Source organism: Esox lucius, chromosome 2 (genome assembly GCF_011004845.1).
Source record: "Esox lucius isolate fEsoLuc1 chromosome 2, fEsoLuc1.pri, whole genome shotgun sequence".
NCBI classification, from domain to species: Eukaryota; Metazoa; Chordata; class Actinopteri; order Esociformes; family Esocidae; genus Esox; species Esox lucius.
The window spans coordinates 12,429,703-12,446,154 of record NC_047570.1 but is presented as its reverse complement, the minus strand read 5'-3'; the positions used below and the strand labels follow the sequence as shown (position 1 = coordinate 12,446,154).

The 16,452-nt window shown below is 41.4% G+C and overlaps 2 protein-coding genes and 1 long non-coding RNA gene across 5 annotated transcripts; 1 reads left to right on the top strand and 2 right to left on the bottom strand.

The window, feature by feature from the left end:
* Window positions 1-797: 797 nt before the first annotated feature.
* Window positions 798-6,745, top strand: ist1 (IST1 factor associated with ESCRT-III). Of its 3 annotated transcripts, none has more exons than XM_010904848.5 (11): window positions 815-931; window positions 1,606-1,622; window positions 1,719-1,815; window positions 1,931-2,111; window positions 2,303-2,390; window positions 2,529-2,612; window positions 2,704-2,814; window positions 3,636-3,794; window positions 3,915-4,049; window positions 4,573-4,579; window positions 4,673-6,745. In XM_010904848.5, exons 2-11 carry the CDS (start codon window positions 1,620-1,622, stop codon window positions 4,843-4,845), a joined length of 1,038 nt encoding a protein of 345 aa, XP_010903150.2. In that variant the 5' UTR covers window positions 815-931; window positions 1,606-1,619; the 3' UTR covers window positions 4,846-6,745. The 3 variants fall into 3 exon arrangements, with proteins under 3 accessions (XP_010903149.2, XP_010903150.2, XP_010903147.2); XM_010904845.4 differs by having other exon boundaries at window positions 4,534-4,579; XM_010904847.4 differs by lacking the exon at window positions 1,606-1,622 and having other exon boundaries at window positions 798-931; window positions 4,534-4,579.
* Window positions 6,746-9,876: 3,131 nt separating this feature from the next.
* Window positions 9,877-11,990, bottom strand: LOC117595438. Its single transcript, XR_004576726.1, has 3 exons — window positions 11,851-11,990; window positions 11,652-11,736; window positions 9,877-9,981 (listed from the first exon to the last, which is right to left on the bottom strand). It is a non-coding gene; the product is annotated as an uncharacterized LOC117595438 (long non-coding RNA).
* A 192-nt stretch (window positions 11,991-12,182) lies between these two features.
* Window positions 12,183-16,452, bottom strand: pkd1l3 (polycystic kidney disease 1-like 3). Its single transcript, XM_034287321.1, has 9 exons — window positions 16,342-16,452; window positions 15,988-16,218; window positions 15,367-15,468; window positions 15,080-15,258; window positions 14,523-14,669; window positions 13,973-14,175; window positions 12,880-13,067; window positions 12,519-12,654; window positions 12,183-12,403 (listed from the first exon to the last, which is right to left on the bottom strand). Exons 1-9 carry the CDS (start codon window positions 16,450-16,452, stop codon window positions 12,183-12,185), a joined length of 1,518 nt encoding a protein of 505 aa, XP_034143212.1.

Below are 16,452 nucleotides of genomic sequence, written 5' to 3'. Positions count from 1 at the left end.
GTACTTAAGGTGATAACAGCTTGAGAGAGGCTAAATGTCAATAGCAAGAATCTGTCATGGTAATAAGCAGGCCCCAAGTATTTGAGCAGAACAGCATATTGGAACAAACAAATGATCAAACTGGAAAATTATTCCCTGTGTTGATGTATACCAGTTCAGCTTACTGGAGTAGCCTGCACTGTCCCCAGACCTCAACCCGATAGAGCATCATTGGGATGAAATGGAATAGACTGTTTACAGCTTTAATGTGCTGCCTTCCAATCTGCAGCAACTACATAATGACATTGAGTCAAGGACCAACATCCCTGTGGGACGTTTTTTGACATCTTGTAGAATGCATACCCTGAAGTAACAAGCTGTTCAGTAGGCAAAGGCATCTAACTTGGTACTAGATTGGTGTACCTAATAAACTGGTCACTGGTTGTATGTGCAATGGAGGCATCGGCTTAAAATAACTCTTCAAAAATATCTGCCCAGGTTTTAGAATTTATCTGGATTTTAGCTATACTTAGATGAAATATATACATAGTAACAAATATGAGTTCTCATTCCAGACAATGATTTGTCCGTTATTTTTATTTCACTACATTTTGTCTTAACCGACAGATGCATTTACAACATGTATTGCAGTGTAACCATTGTGTCTGTTCTATAGGTAATTTACCGCTTCTACTGTCAACATTGCCTTCTAGTGGTGGTGTAAACAGGCGTGAACCAACCGATATAAAGCAGTTCTATTATCTATCTGAACCGCCCACTTTAGGTATTTTCCCATGACGTCTGCTAGTCATCCGGGTGTTTTTCCCCTTTTCTTTTTTTTTTTTTAACATTCACGGAAGGATACGAAAACATCCACGGAAGGATCGCAGTTACGGAACTGAGTCCAAAACAACTCAATAAGTTATTGCTATTTACCTGACGATCGCGACAGGTAATGGCAACATTTTATTCAGTCAATGTAACATTGAAATGATCTACACATATTTATAGTTAGTTAACGTCCGTTAGAGCGCCTAATGCGTTTTGCGTTGAAACATCACTGCATAGTTTCGCAGGCTAATTGCTAACGTTAGCTAGCTAGCTCCATAGTACAGTCTGAGGAGTTAACTAATCTTACAAATGTATTTTTTTTATTGTCCTGGGATGAACAAGCAATGTTATGTTAACTATCTGGGTAGTTATTTCGTTCACATTTTGCAATGAACATAGATTTTCTTAATGCCATAAAATATGCTGTACTGTATGTACTTCCTGGATACGATGTTATCTAAAGTTAGCTAGCCAGCAGTGTTATTGTTTAGTGCTCTGGGTACTGCTAACATAAGATTAGTGTCTGTCTGTTTACGTTTGAGTGTTTTCGCTGAGGACTGTACAGAGCGAGTTATAGTGTATACATTTATCCTAAATAGCTGGACAACCACACAACTCAGTAACTCAAAAATGTACTTAATAATATAGTTGTTTGTGAGATTCTGTGCCTGGCTGTATTAGCCTACTTACTGGTGTGGTCATCAACCTGCTCACATGATCTGGGTGACTAACTAGGATCGAAACCTCCCCTCATTCACTCTCCTCCCTTCTCCTTCATCGTTCCATGAACAAAAGATAGGTGAAGAAATATGGTGGGTCATGACAGCATGGTGGAGTGGCGAATAAATAGTCAGACTTGCCAATTAGCATTTTCTCTTTTAGAGACAACAGTCCCTTTGTTTCCTTAGTTGGCCATCATGCTTGGCGGCGGATTCAAGGCAGAGAGACTTCGGGTCAATCTTCGACTGGTGATCAATCGCCTAAAACTCTTGGAGAAAAAGAAAAGTGAGTCTGGAACCTACGCACACGCATGAAGGAAAAGCTGTAGCCTCTTCTCTGTTCATTGACGTTTTGTGTCTTTAGTAGAACCGCTAACAGAATGGCTCTTCTGTCTCTGTAGCTGAGCTAGCTCAGAAGGCACGAAAGGAGATTGCGGACTACCTATCATCAGGAAAGGATGAGCGAGCGAGGATCCGCGTGGAGCACATCATCAGAGAGGACTACCTGGTTGAGGCCATGGAGATCCTGGAACTTTACTGTGACCTGCTGCTGGCTCGCTTTGGCCTCATTCAATCCATGAAGTGAGTGTGCCCACATAGGGACTCTGACTGGCACTTCTCCAATGGGTTTAGAGATGAGGAGAGATGATGCGAGTAGCCTGAATGAGGACAAACGACAACAAAAAGAAGCAGAATTGTCCCCATTCAACAAAGTCTCCCTGCCCCTATGATGGGTGTTTGAGTATGGCCTAAATGTCTGTGTGTCCTGACAGGGAGCTGGACCCTGGCCTACAGGAGGCTGTATCCACACTCATCTGGGCAGCACCCCGTCTACAGTCTGAGGTCAACGAGCTCAAAACTGTAAGTTGTGTGTTATTTGCATCTGTGTTAACCTCGGAGGGAGCGTGTGTAGTTGCTTAGTCTAATCATACTTGTTTTTAAATGCCGTCTATACTCTTTCTGCTGTATAATAATTGATACTGGTCTTTTTTCAAACAGGTGTCTGATCAGCTGTGTGCTAAATACAGCAAGGAATACGGCAAGCTCTGTAGGACAAACCAAATTGGAACTGTCAATGATAGGGTATGAACTTTCCAGTGGTCTGCTTCAAAATGTACATGTATGGAGATGTTTTTGTGAACCTAAATCTAGCTCGTCTTTCTTTCTCCCATAGCTCATGCACAAACTGAGTGTGGAAGCTCCCCCTAAGATCCTGGTGGAGCGCTATCTCATTGAGATTGCCAAGAACTACAATGTCCCCTATGAGCCAGACGCCATGGTCAGGGTGAGTATCTCACTAAAACCATGGGCCCTCTAATTTTACTGTTAACTTAAAAAAAAAAAAAGCCTCTCAAAGTCCTGGACAAGAAATCCCTTATCTCTACAGGCATTTGTCAAGCTCTGCTTAGCATAAAATAGCAGGGTCACTAGAAATATCTCAGGCTGGCTCACCATTTGTTCCCAATCAGTCCTGTCGTACAAAGCTGTCAATGACTCCAAACACCAAGTAGACAGCCTTTGGCCCTCCACCTTTAAATTATGTTTTATGCCATCACATCAGGTCTAATTATCAGAAATTTTGATTAGGTTTCTGGCCACATGTGTTACACGTGACTACAGTTTGCATTGAATTGTTGGTAATATCAACCCTGCAAGTGAATAGTTATTTCCTCATCTCAAACTAAATCAAGGGAAGTGTGGGCCACCACTGTGTCGAGTTTCACAGAACAAAAAAGAATGGGAGATAAAAATGATGTAAATGGACTGTAGCTAAGGAAGTATTGTTCTCTCGTCCTTGCTGAAAGCACATTTTGAGCTTTCCGAAAAGGCCCAAATGGATAAACAGCACGACACATACGTTAGTCTTTTCGGTAGGTACAAGAACAGGGCTTATATTACAGTTTTACTGTATTTCTGTGTTACATAAATGTATCCAGAGGTATATGGTCAGAGATTAATGTGCGTAATGTATTGACTTAAGTAACTATCCACTGGTCTGTATGTCAGAGACACTGGGCCTGGTTGTAGTTAAATGCACTCCCCTGGGGTTGTGTACGTCTCTGTGCCCCCCTGACTCGATAATGTGCCCCCCCCCCCCCCCCGTAGCCTGAAGCATGTCAAGGAGAGGAGGCTGACCTCATAGACGTGGACTCAGACTTCAAGAAGCCAGGCGGTGGAGGTGGTGGAGGAGGTGGCTTCACCGCTGGAGCCATGCCCATGCCCATGGGCCCCCCGGCGTTCAGCTACCCCACACCAAGAGGACCAGTAAGATCCCCCCCGACAAGCACTTCAATGGCACTTAACTCTTGTCTGATGAGTTTGTTAGTTAAGGCTGATAGGAATGGGATGTTTTGTTTCATTAATGTGGTTATTTTGTTTCTCCAGGCACCTGGCCCCATCGGATTCAACGGGCCCCCAGTTGGCACTTATGACTCCTTTAATAACTTCCAGCCCCCTCAGCCTCCAGCAAGAGGAGGGCAACCCCCGGAGCTGCCCAGCTGCCCCCCCACCTATGAGTCTGTAAGTGTCAGACCCCCCCCCCACCCCCTGCCCTGTTCAGCTTCTCCAGACTGATGGACAGACGGACAGTTCACCTTTCAGGGAAGACGAGTTCATTATCGTTTGCTTGTGTCACCGCTGGCTATGCTGAAAGGATATGATAAGGATAGGATAAGGAGATGAAGTGGGGTTATGGACCATAGCTGGTGTGGACTACTAATCACTAACCATGTGCTGAATTGAATACTGCCATCTTTGAATTATTGAAGTATGATATTCAGTAGGTGGTTTTTAGTGGATGTGCCAGGGAAGCTGTATTATTTTATAAGAAGTTTATATTATTTGCTTGTGCTTTTTGCTCATTCTTACCCTGGCGGTGTTGGGTTTTTTCATGAATGCACTAGCTGAATATCCAGTCACATACTAACATATAACCCAGTTTGTCTCTGACTTTCAATGCATCTTAAACATTTTAAGGATCTTAAAACACGGTTGTCTTTTTCAGATTGATGATCTATGTATTAAACCTTCTGATCCATCCCAGGTCATCGGTAAGTTTGCCTACACGCCATTCTCCAAGACAGTTTTGCTGGCTTGCTGCATCGGGTTGAATCTGTGATGTCAGATCAAACCTCTTTCTACAGGCCCCGGACCATCACCCCAGCACTACGACAACAACGCCCTCCCCGAGCTGCCCTCCGTTCCTGACACGCTCCCCACTTCCTCTTTGGGAGGCAGGGGAAATACAGCCAGCTCCGATGACATCGACTTTGATGACCTGTCACGGCGCTTTGAGGAGCTGAAAAAGAAGACCTAGTCCTCCAGCATACCATCATGGCCCAGGTGTTGTCACGGTCACCACGGATATCAGGAAGTCGTTAAGATATGGATTGGCACTCTCTTTGTCAGTGAAACTCTCGTCACTGTGTGGTCTTTACAGATGTTAACGTTACCGTATCTCATTCGAAACGAAGGCGTGTCACTCTGGTACACTAGCTGAAGGTCATTCTGAGGTAAATCTTCAATACATTGTACAGTGCATTGTAATATCAACTAGATCTAATCAAAACACAGTATATATCAACTTTTTATGAAGACTTTGGATATTGAATGGCCTTCCTGATAGTAGCTACGCTATGTAATCTGTAATGGAATTTCCAATACAGCATGGACCTCAGGCTTATGCCCTGCTTGTCAAAATTAACCCTTTTACATTTTGGGACATTATGTGGTAGATATTAATATAGTCTTTAGTAATAGTGAGACACAGATTGGTGTAATACAGGACCGTAATAGTTTGGCTGGTTTCATGAGACAGTTTTCAGCTCGTCACTGAATCGTATACTAGAAAAACCTGTTTTGTGGCACTCCTTTGTGTCAGGAAGTACCCAGGGCTAGGACATATTCAAGGTTGTTGGACCCCGTCCCTGTGGGTCTTCACACTCCATTTCTCGACCTGGCTCTGAAATTTTAGTGACGTCAGAAATCCTTTCTATAACATATCTGTGACTCCACATTGGGTGAAGAGAGACAGACTTGTGGTTTTGAATCTGGGATATTGAAATATGTATTGTTAGGCTATTTACTGGATTGTTAGTTTTCTTTGTTTCACAAAAAGTAGGAAAATAATCTTTTTGATTTGTATATTTCTTTTCTCTTAATAAATGTAATTTGTTTTGAAGAGGATTTTGTTGTACCCCAGACATGCACTTTCCATATTTGTTTATTATAACCCATGCGGAAATAATAGTCTTAGGGTTGTAAATATTTCCTTTAAAGTTGAATGGGTTCTTCCCCTTTGAATGAGCCAGCCTAATTCAGATTTCTTTCTCTCAGAACAGCACAATTTTTAAAAGAAACACAATTGATCAAAATATAATAGGATAAACAAAAATGTAATATAACCCAGTCTTTGTTTAAGACAGGTTTCTAGTGTGAGTCAGTATGGTTGTGTTCACCCAGGCAGCCTCATTTGGGTTGGGTTTTTACACTCATTTGAGCAATCACATTGTCTTATTTCAGATCTAATCAGTTTGATCAAAAGAACAATTACAGTTTAAGAAAAGATCCGATTTGGGCTGGTTGTGTGTATCCAATTTACGATGTTGGTTACGTGCACCTTACTGCATTCGCCTTAGTTACCATCTTATCAGAGGCCTTCCCATTTTAAGTTTGTCAGTGTGTGACTGTCCTCTCCGACTGTGTGCACAACATGCATATAACCCACGTCAATTGGTTTTTGTTAAATTGTTTTTATAAAAATATAATTGAAAGTTGGTGATGGAAGGAATAGTGGGTTGCTGCTCCAGCCTTATTGTTTTGGTGCATAGGTGATGGATGGAAGTAAGGACTGTCTACTACACCATCCAAAATAAGTTTTAGTTTGTACTGTGTGGCCGAGGGTGGTCTAGCGGTCTGAGCTGCTGTCTTCGGTACACACATACTGCAAGGGTTCGATTTCAGTCCACTGCTATTTAAGCACACTCACTCCTTTGTTTTTTTTGTTCTGTAAATAAAATCATAAAATACCACAAAATAACTTTGAAAACACTACAGTGACAAGCTCACTGCTTTGCCTTGTGTTCTTACTCTTATGATATTATGTAGGATTGTTGGAAGAATGTTTGATACTGATGTTGATTAGCAAATATAATAGCCTTTTTTGTTTTCTTTTTACCAAAAACAACGGTTAAATAAAGGAAACACTTCAAATATAATTTTAAAAGTGGATCATTTTCCTGTAATGTGTGTAATTATTTCTGTACTTCTATACTGTAGAGGATGCTGTTGAGTCACGTCATCTTGGCAAGAGAATCAGTGATGCCGTAACCTTGGTAGGTGCAGTGTAACAGTTTGGCCACTAGAGGGTGAACTACTACATGATCAGTGGCTGTTGGCTGATGCCTTCTCATTGACTGAGGAAGGTAAAGGGTTACACAAACTGGTGGGATGTCTCAACCCACTCAATAAGCCTCATTCAACATCCCCATTCAACATTTTACCAGGTTATCTGGGTTGAGTGTCTCCACGGAAACTAGTCTCTTCAGCCTTCAGGGATCCATCTCCAAGGGAACAGAGTTTCATTCAGCGTCAGTAAATTGAAGAAAATAGATTTTTTTATGAGTACTAAGAATAAAGCCCCGTTTCACAATGTTTTCCATGATTTGTGCTGATAATAACCTTCCTGTTTATTGGACCCTTGTTGTTCGTAGCTTTGAAATTCTCCATGAAATCCCACGAGGAAGGCTTTGGCCAATGCTGATGTTATTGTCCTGAGTACACAAGTACACATGTAGAAATGTTACCTTTGGGATGTCTTTACTGTGGAGGATACGTTTGAAATTCCAATTCTCCCTGTGCTGATATCTTCCAAGATTTGCCTCACCAGAAAGAACTTTGGATCCGTGTCACTCCGGTTTTACTCATGGTCAGAAAACAAAGCACCGTGTCCTGGAGGCTGTCTCTGGTTCTGTAGCCGCATGAGAGAGCTGACCCAGCCAGGTGAGTCACTGGGCAGTACCACTGATAAACAAGTATCTGACTGTGGAGGACACTGAGCTTTTCTGACAGCTCCATCCAACTCCCTGGTGGCAATACATGCTGCTACCCCCTTCTGAGATATATATACCAGGCTGGGGATAGACACCAGGCCCGGTAATCCTTATATAGTCCACTAGTATAGAGCAAGAGAAGGAAGAAAACTAGGAGTCACCCAGGTCTGGTGGTTTCAGAGTAAGGGTATGTAAGTATTAAATAAGTTCTCACAGTTAACACATGCCTTGAGTTGTTCTAAATACTTGTAAACAGGTTTGCACACTGGAGAATTATAGTTGGGTCTCCTTAGGATGACAGTTATATAGCAGTCGAAATTAAGGATGACAGTTACACAGCAGTCGGAATTAAGGATGACAGTTATACAGCTGTCAAAATTAAGGATGACAGTTACATAGCTGATGAAAGTGAAGTGATGCTGGGGTTGGGAGTGGTTTTCTAACCACTCCTTTTCAGTACCTTTGAGAAAAGGTTGTCTGTTGCCAAAAACTGGAAGGTAAAGGAAGCCAGGCCATATACTAAGACAATTGGGTCATTATTACTATACTCTGTAGTAATAAAATTATTCTTAATACTTAAGTTTTACATTCAACTTGAGGTTAAAACAATTACTGCTGACAACCCTTTGTTCAAACAATGTAAGAAGAGTGGTTTTAGTCAAAGGTTTTAATATTGCAACAATGAAAGCTGAAGTGAAAAAACAACTGCAGAAGCTTGCATGCTATGAGTCATCCAGGGAGAAATTAAAGCCCTGAAGCGCTCCTTGCTCTTGGCAAAATGTATTTTTACTGTGCTTAAGGGAAACTGAGATACATTTACTTTTAGGTTGTATGTTCACAGAATATTAATATTCCCCCTTCCAAATGTTCATTAGTCATTAGTGTTATTGAGTCGCACATGATTGTACCAAATAAAATGTTTACATGAACTTGAATAGATTTTTAATCTCTATTATACAAAACAATAAATTGGCTTGAATGTAACATCGGTCAGATATTTGTTAGGAAATGGCTTATTGTCTGTCTTATCGTTTTGACCATGTTGTTGCAATTGGATTTATCTCACAACCTCCATCGATACTGTTCCATTGCTGAGGTTCGATTATAGATTGCATATTCACTCATGTTCAGTTCTCAGTTCTAGGGCAACTCTAAACATGAATGAACACATTATCAATCTCATGTATGATCAATTTAAGACCCTGGGAACAAATGATATGTTGGACAAGCTGCTTTTTCGCCTATGGATAAAGGCTTAGTATTATATTGTTATTTTTTTCATCAAATATTCTTTGTCTTAGAGATAAACATTCTTCGTCTTGCAGCAGTGTTGAGCACACTAACTAGCAGAGGGCAGACTTTGTTAACAGGGGAAAAAAGGCAATTATAATAGAAGACTCTCAGAGGTTTCTGATGGGAGAGGAGAGGTCTGTTCATTAGATTAGCTCTGTGTCATATCCGACTCCATGTTAAAGTCCTGACATGCCAACGCTCTCAGGTCAGGTGTCCAGACTGAGGAGGAAGTACGGTCAAGCGTAATGCTATTATCACTACCAACGTACAATCATCCTTTACTGACCAGTCATTCCGGAGGACGCTGTATGTGTGATGTCTTTGTCCAGTGAGTTTACACTTACTTTGAATTGTTCTTCCACATGTTCTTTTGCTGGTCTGTCCATTAACTCCATACATTTCAGTGGGACTCTGGATCAGAGTCACTAACATGAGTTAGACAATCCCAACCATGACATTAAGACAACTACAATTACTGTCTGTCTAGGAGGAAATGAGTCTGGATATTAAAAAAAATCCTAAACTTTCTGCATAGCACGTCATATGACACATGTTGTGATAAGGAAGAGGGACACAGGAGTCCTAGAATATTAACCTTGGGAATATCTGTCTCAAAGACATGCTTTGTTTCTTTAATATTTAGTCCATTAATTCCAATAAACACACATTATTATTGGATTTTTCAAACAAAGTAAATTGTTTTACCTAAGCAAAATAAAAATGTATGAGCAGTATGGTACCAAATAAATATAACAGAGTAATTTCATACAGAGTGTAAATGAATGTACAATGAACGACAATGAAAGGTAATCAGGTATAGCATACTTCCTAAATATTACATTTTGCTGAAATGTTTCAGTTGATACATATTATGTCTTATGGATAATTGTTTCTTATGATTAACAAGTATTCCATAAAATATTAATATATTTTCAAACTCATTTTTTCAATGTGCCACATTGAAAGTCATTGCAGCAGAGCAGATGCTGTAAGCTGTTGGGCATCTGGCATTCCAACCCTGTCAATCCTCTGGAGACGGCATGTCAAGCTAAATTGGTTCCCTCAGTGTATTTCCCTACCAGAGTACAATTTACACCTCTGCTGTTGTTCTGTTAAACAGAGAAGACAGGCCTCTTGTCAGAACTTTTCTTTTCAAGATCTAAGAAGGGAAGCTCAATAGAATATAAATCCCTTTGAAACTTATAGGCACACTGACATTGTGTGTCATACTAAAACAGGTTACTATCCTTCTTAATCCACCTCAGAGGAAAACAGCTCTATTCCAGCATATACACTACCATTCAAAAGTTTGGGGTCACTTAGAAACTTCCTTGTTTTCCATGAAAACATACATACAATTTTTTTGAATAGAAAATATTGCAAAATTAATAGGAAATATAGTTATTGACAAGGTTATAAATAATGTTTTTTAATTGAAATAATAATTGTGTCCTTCAAACTTTGCTTTCATGAAAGAATCCTCCATTTGCAGCAATTACAGCCTTGAAGACCTTTTCTGGTTTTCAATTTGTTGAGGTAATCTGTAGAGTTTTAACTCTTTGCTTTCTGAAGCACCTCCAAGCTGGATTGATGGTCACTTACGTACCATACGGTCAAGCTGCTCCCACAACAGCTTAATAGGGTAGAGATCCGGTGACTGGCCACTCTATTATAAAAACAATACAGCAGACTATCACATTGCCTTCACCATGCTTGACAGATCAATCAATCAATATGTATTTTTTTGCAATTCTGCCTAGAAGGCCAGCATCTCAGAGTCACCCCTTCACTGTTGACGTTGAGACTGGTATTTTGCAGGTACTATTTAATGAAGCTGCTAGTTGAAGACCTGTGAGTTGTCTGTTTCTGAAACTTGACACTCTAACGTATTTGTCCTCTTGCTCAGTTGTTCACCGGTGCCTCCCACTCCTTCTATTCTGGTTAGAGCCAGTTTGCACTGTTTTGTGAAGTACACAACGTTGTATGAAATCTTCAATTTCTTGGCAATTTCTCGCTTCGAATAGCCTTCATTTTTCAGAATAAGAATAGACTGATGAGTTCCGAAGAAAGTTGTTTCTGGCCATTTAGTGCCTGTAATCGAACCCACAATTGCTGATGCTCCAGATACTCAACAAGTCTAAGGACAGTTTTATTGCTTCTTTAATAAGAAACAGTTTTCAGCTGTGCTAACATAACTGTAAAAAGGTTTTCTAAGGATTCAATTTTTCTTTTAAAATTATAAACTTGGATTAGCAAACAATAATGTGCCATTGGAACACAGGACTGATGGTTGCTGATAATGGGCCTCTGAACGCCTATAGCTACAGCTACAAAAGGAATTTACAACATTAACAGTGTCAACACTTTATTTCTGATCAATCTGATGTTATTTTAATGGACAAAAAAAAAAGATCATTTCTAAGTGACCCAAACCTTTGAACGGTAGTGTACATTAAATAAATATAATTATGCAGAATAGACAGGTTTCAAAACTTTGACAGAAGCCAATTCAGTTTGAGGCTTTGTCATATGACTGTGAGAGCAGCCACTGACATTATCTTATTCAGCTCTCTGTGGTATTCCTAGTCCAGATATTTAACCAATCTCTATCAATCCCTTAATTTATACATAAAGTTGGGTTCATGTTTTCAGTTTTTTAACACTAGTACTTTTTCTAACACTCAGATTAGTTATGCTTTTGTAAAACTGTTCGTAAGGGAAAATCTAATTGTTTTGTTAGAATCCTGTACAGTTGGTTGTCTGTTGTAGAGGATATTACCTTTCAGGAGCAGTTCTAAATCCTCACTCTCTTCTACTGCCACTGGCTTGAGGAGGAATGCAAAGAAGATTGCCAAGCCAATCACCTGAGAATTAACCCAAAAGATAAAAGCGGGAATTTAATTTATCTGGTAGAATCTGACAGACTGAACCAAACTTCCCGGAACTGTGTCTAAGACAGAATAGCCTGGCCCCCTTACCTTAAGAGGCTGCAGGATGAAGATGCTCTGGAAGAGCGACAAGGCCAGAGAGAAAGCCCACTGGATGGATTTTTCCTTCCCATACAAAAAGCCATAAATCAGGGTGAAGTACGTGGACACAACACTAATGGACACGAGTAAGAACCAGCCCACAAACACAAACCACCAGGGCAGCCAGCAGCTTGAGCTTTTCTTCTCCTTAGCAACTCGAGGAGGGCTAGGAAAGGAGGCACAGAGTATACTTAGCTATTTGGCAAAAGGATAGAAATCGCTTCTGCACAAACACAAATGAATAAAAAGAGTCTATCTATTGATTCTGTTACTTATATTCCTCATCTGTGAAGTAGGTTTTGCAACCTGTAAGCGATGTGGCTGGTGAAGACCATCTCTGACGTCTTCAGCAGCAGATGGACAGTGTTTAATATGTTTTGTGAGGCTTCTGGGGTAGGGAAGGCACTACTGTCCAGCTGTTCCAGGCACGTGGACAGATGTTGAAGGCAGTTCAGGACAAAATGGCTGCAGTAAACCCAGTGGGGGTCACTCTCGCTCAGCCCTAGTGAAGCATGGAGAGAAAATGAACATTAACACTGACATGGAAAACCACATGAACTGATGTTACGTGGTTGTAATTGCAGCTATTGCGGATGCCTTGTTTGCTCTGTCTGTACCTTGCATGAGCTGAATAACCCTGTGCACTCTGTTGAAGGCTGAGTAAAGGTCATCACATGTTTCTAGCCTCTTCCTCATCTCAGGTATTTTGTTCCTCTGGCTTTTGCAGAGCAAATTCAACATCTCCTCTGTGTCCTAGATGAGCAAGCAAAACCCAGGCATACAGTAAGGATGAAACACACTAAAACAAAGTTGTTAGTTCCAATCATATTGGTTCCTAACCAATACGACTGTATGTCCTTGGGGGTTTGAAAGGCATCGTTAAAAGTAATAAATAAAGAGACTGTCTGAAGGCTATGGACAAAGTATGGATCAAAACACAGCAACAACACTGCATCTTGAAAAATGTAAAGAGAAGACCTTAAGAATTGTTGGCATGGTAACAGTGTGGGGTTTCAGGTCCTGTATATCATGGCTCTTCTCCTTTGGTTGGGTGATGTTTGGCTTTATGCTGCGAAAAATGGTGATGATCAGGATATTGATGGGGAACATGAGCAATCCACTCTCCACCCCCACCATGATCTCGTCCCAAGTGACCTTCAGTGAAGCTGAGAGATGAAGCACAGAAGGTCACAGAATCAAGAGACAATAACAGACGATGTGTCCCTCATTATAAACCGGAGGGTTCAAAACCTTAATGTTGATTGGATAAATATATGAGACCGTACACCACAAGTATAACATAACTCTACCATATGCCTAAGAGCCCCCAGACATGGTTATTCATTATATACCACACCCACTGTGCTGTATTGCTGAAATATACTGTATCATACTGTGTCTGTCAATTGTTTTGTATTGTTCTTATTGCGGAATGTCATAACTCCATATTTATCACAGGGCTTGGGGTAAAAAAAAAAGGTCTATCCAGGCAGTATAGTTAATTAAAAGAATGAAGCTGAAGCTGTATCTGTTGAAAGAATCTGTTGACCGTCACCTGAAGATTTATGTGGAGCCAATTCAAATGGAAAAGCTTTGAGGTGTTTCAGAGGAGATGCTATCAACACTTCTGCCTTTAATACGGCAGAATGTCTTAACTGACCAGTTCTGCTCATACATTTGCTCCTTCATCCTATTTGTACACTTGTTTCTCTCCCTCTCCCCACCACCGCCCCCAGTCTTTATGTTGTTCTGCAGTGGGTCTGCCTTATCTGATCACACTCAGTTCCAGTATGTAATGTGATACGTTGCTGCCATTATACTGTAGGTTGCCATTTCTTGCAAGATTCCTGTTCTTTAATAACTGGTTAAATTGAAAGGGTGACATCTTCCTTCTGAAATAATTAGTACCTCTGTGAACACTGAGGCCTTTAATGGGGCCTTTAATGGGGCTTAAAACATAAGGCTGCTGCCTCTAAAATGTAATGTATGTAATCACCCATGTCTTTACACAATCCAAGGTCAAATTGCATGTACCTAATATCATGCTGTATTTCTATGGTTGGATGCTTACCAATGGTGAAGATGACTGGAGACTGGGTGTCTTTGGGAATGTTCCAGAAAGCAATGTTGATGGCCATGGTGCAGAGTAGGAGGCTCATGCAGCAGGATACCCTCTGTGCCCGGGTGAAGGGGCTTCGCCAGGGAGGGTCCACTATGGACACCCAGATGTGCTCATCTCTGAAGCCTGTGGAAGTCCTGCTCTGGAAGATATTCCTGAAACATGGAATGTGGGACTGTAGGTGATGACCTAGGCAAAGGTCATGGGACACTGGGACAAGGATAAGGTAAGGAAACTCCAAAAGTATTTGAACAGAATAGTATGTTTTTGGGCTCTGTATTCCACAACACCTGGGATTAGAAATGACCAGGGGAGTGCAGATGGATGAAAATACCCTCACATTTAAACTGACAGTCTGCACTTTAGCACTGTAGTCAATGTATAATCACAAAAGCCATTTGCACTATATTGATTTAGAATGAGCCAACCATGACGCGTGACAAGACGTTTGGTCTTGCCTCATGTATTTGGGGTGTAACTTAAGTGTTGGTCAGACCATCACCTGAAGCTTCGGATCTCGTTGTTCTTGGCAGCGTTGAGGGTCTTCCTGGTTAGCCCCTCCCCTCTGTCAGAACTGAGCCATGATGAAGACAGGAAGTGCCAAACCTTATGTGTCTGAAGGTCCTGTATTGTCACCTTGTTGAGATACCTGGGTGGTGGAAATGTAATATCAAACTCAAGAAACTAATTATTATTCCCTCAGTATAGGGATAGAGTTTTCTAAACTGTCTCTGCCAGAAGAGCATATTTTGATTATGGTATTTAAGGCAGGTATTAAACTGAGTCAGAGTGGCCTTTTAGGACAGGAGGCATGGATAACATTTTAAAGTGTCACTGTGATGAAACTCAACCAGCTCTCCTAAGGCGAGGGGACCAAAGCTTTATAATGTCACCCTTAAACGGCACTAACAGCCCAGTATTTATAGGTCCTAGTTGTCCTTGAATATTCGTAATAAGAGTGCATAATGTCACATATTATGTTTAAACATGCCACTCAAGAGTACTTAATAAGGTAATAATAATTACAGCGAAGATGGTGTCATCTGCCCTGGTGCTTACCAGGAGGGCTGGCCCCCAGAGTTGTCAAGGCACAGCCGGATGCCTGTCAGGTCCCCTAGGGGGAAGGGTGTGGTCAACAAGAACATGTCCACACCCCCTCTTTCAAATACAGGTTTATCAGGGTCATTTAAGAGGTGGGGCTCACTCTCGACCTCTGTGCCAATCAACTGGACTGTTACCTAAATAACACAAGTTATACTCCGGTAAGCATATATGCTGACATTAACACTCCCATGCTATTTTACCAAATAAGTTAATGAGCTATTCATTTTACCACCCTGTCTTACATTAGCAGTGGTACTCGCCCCTTTCCTATTGCCAGTCTGGATATTCAGAAGGTAGTTATAACTGGCACACGGGTGGTTGTCCTTCAGCAAAGTCACATTTCTCTGTGAAAACAGAACAAAGGGGTTTTCAGTGTTTGTGTAGGTGTGCGTATGAGTGACTATGCGCACAGGTTGCCTAGGGTTACCTGTAGGCCGAGCCCATATTTAATACACACTCTGCCAGGAAGTCCTGAGATGTGTGAGACGGTGTTTTCAACTTCTCCATTATTGATAGTTAAAATGGGTAGTAGTTAGTGCTTCATCACACTCCCCCAAAAAACTCTCCCCAGGCTATTGAACCCATTGCATTAAAACTTGGCAAACAGTTGTATTTGGCATATATGGTGTCTGGGAATGATATTAACGCAGCAATAAAAAGTGTGAACCTCATACAAACTGGACCAGTGTTAAAGAACTTTCTATACGTGTGTGTGTTGGTAAGATAGTGTGCTAATGTGCATGAGGTATATATTGTGTGTGTGTGTGTGTGTCTGTGTGTTTAAATCCTCGTGTGCAATTTATTTTCTTTATTAAATTCCCTAATTTTGTGTCCTCAAGCAACAAAAGCCTTGATGGACTCACCCTGGCGAAGGCCCTCCTGTCTGCATAGCACGCCCAGAGTAGAGTGATCAGGTACAGGCTGAAGAAGATGGATAGCAGTACCACCACCACGTAGTTCTGCTTCACTGTGGCAAAGTACTGAGCTGTGAGGGACACGTCCACGCGGTTGGGCATCACAAAGAAGGAGCTCCCAAACATTGTCAGGTGGCTACAGCGACAATAGGTCAACCCTGGTGTTGACTCTATCCCAACCTAGAGCCAGACAAACACATTCACGCTGTGGCACAAACCCACAAACCGACGCTTGCCTATGGGGCTTGTTCGTACTCTGATGGGGACAAATGAGAAACAGAGCTTGTCAAACCGCAGGCTTACCCAGCAGCCAGCTGTACTCCATGCCAGCTGTTTGGTGTCCCAGTACATGCATTTGGTTGTGAAGGTGGTGATCAGTACAGTCTGGCCCTTGATCCAAGTTGAGTTCACCAT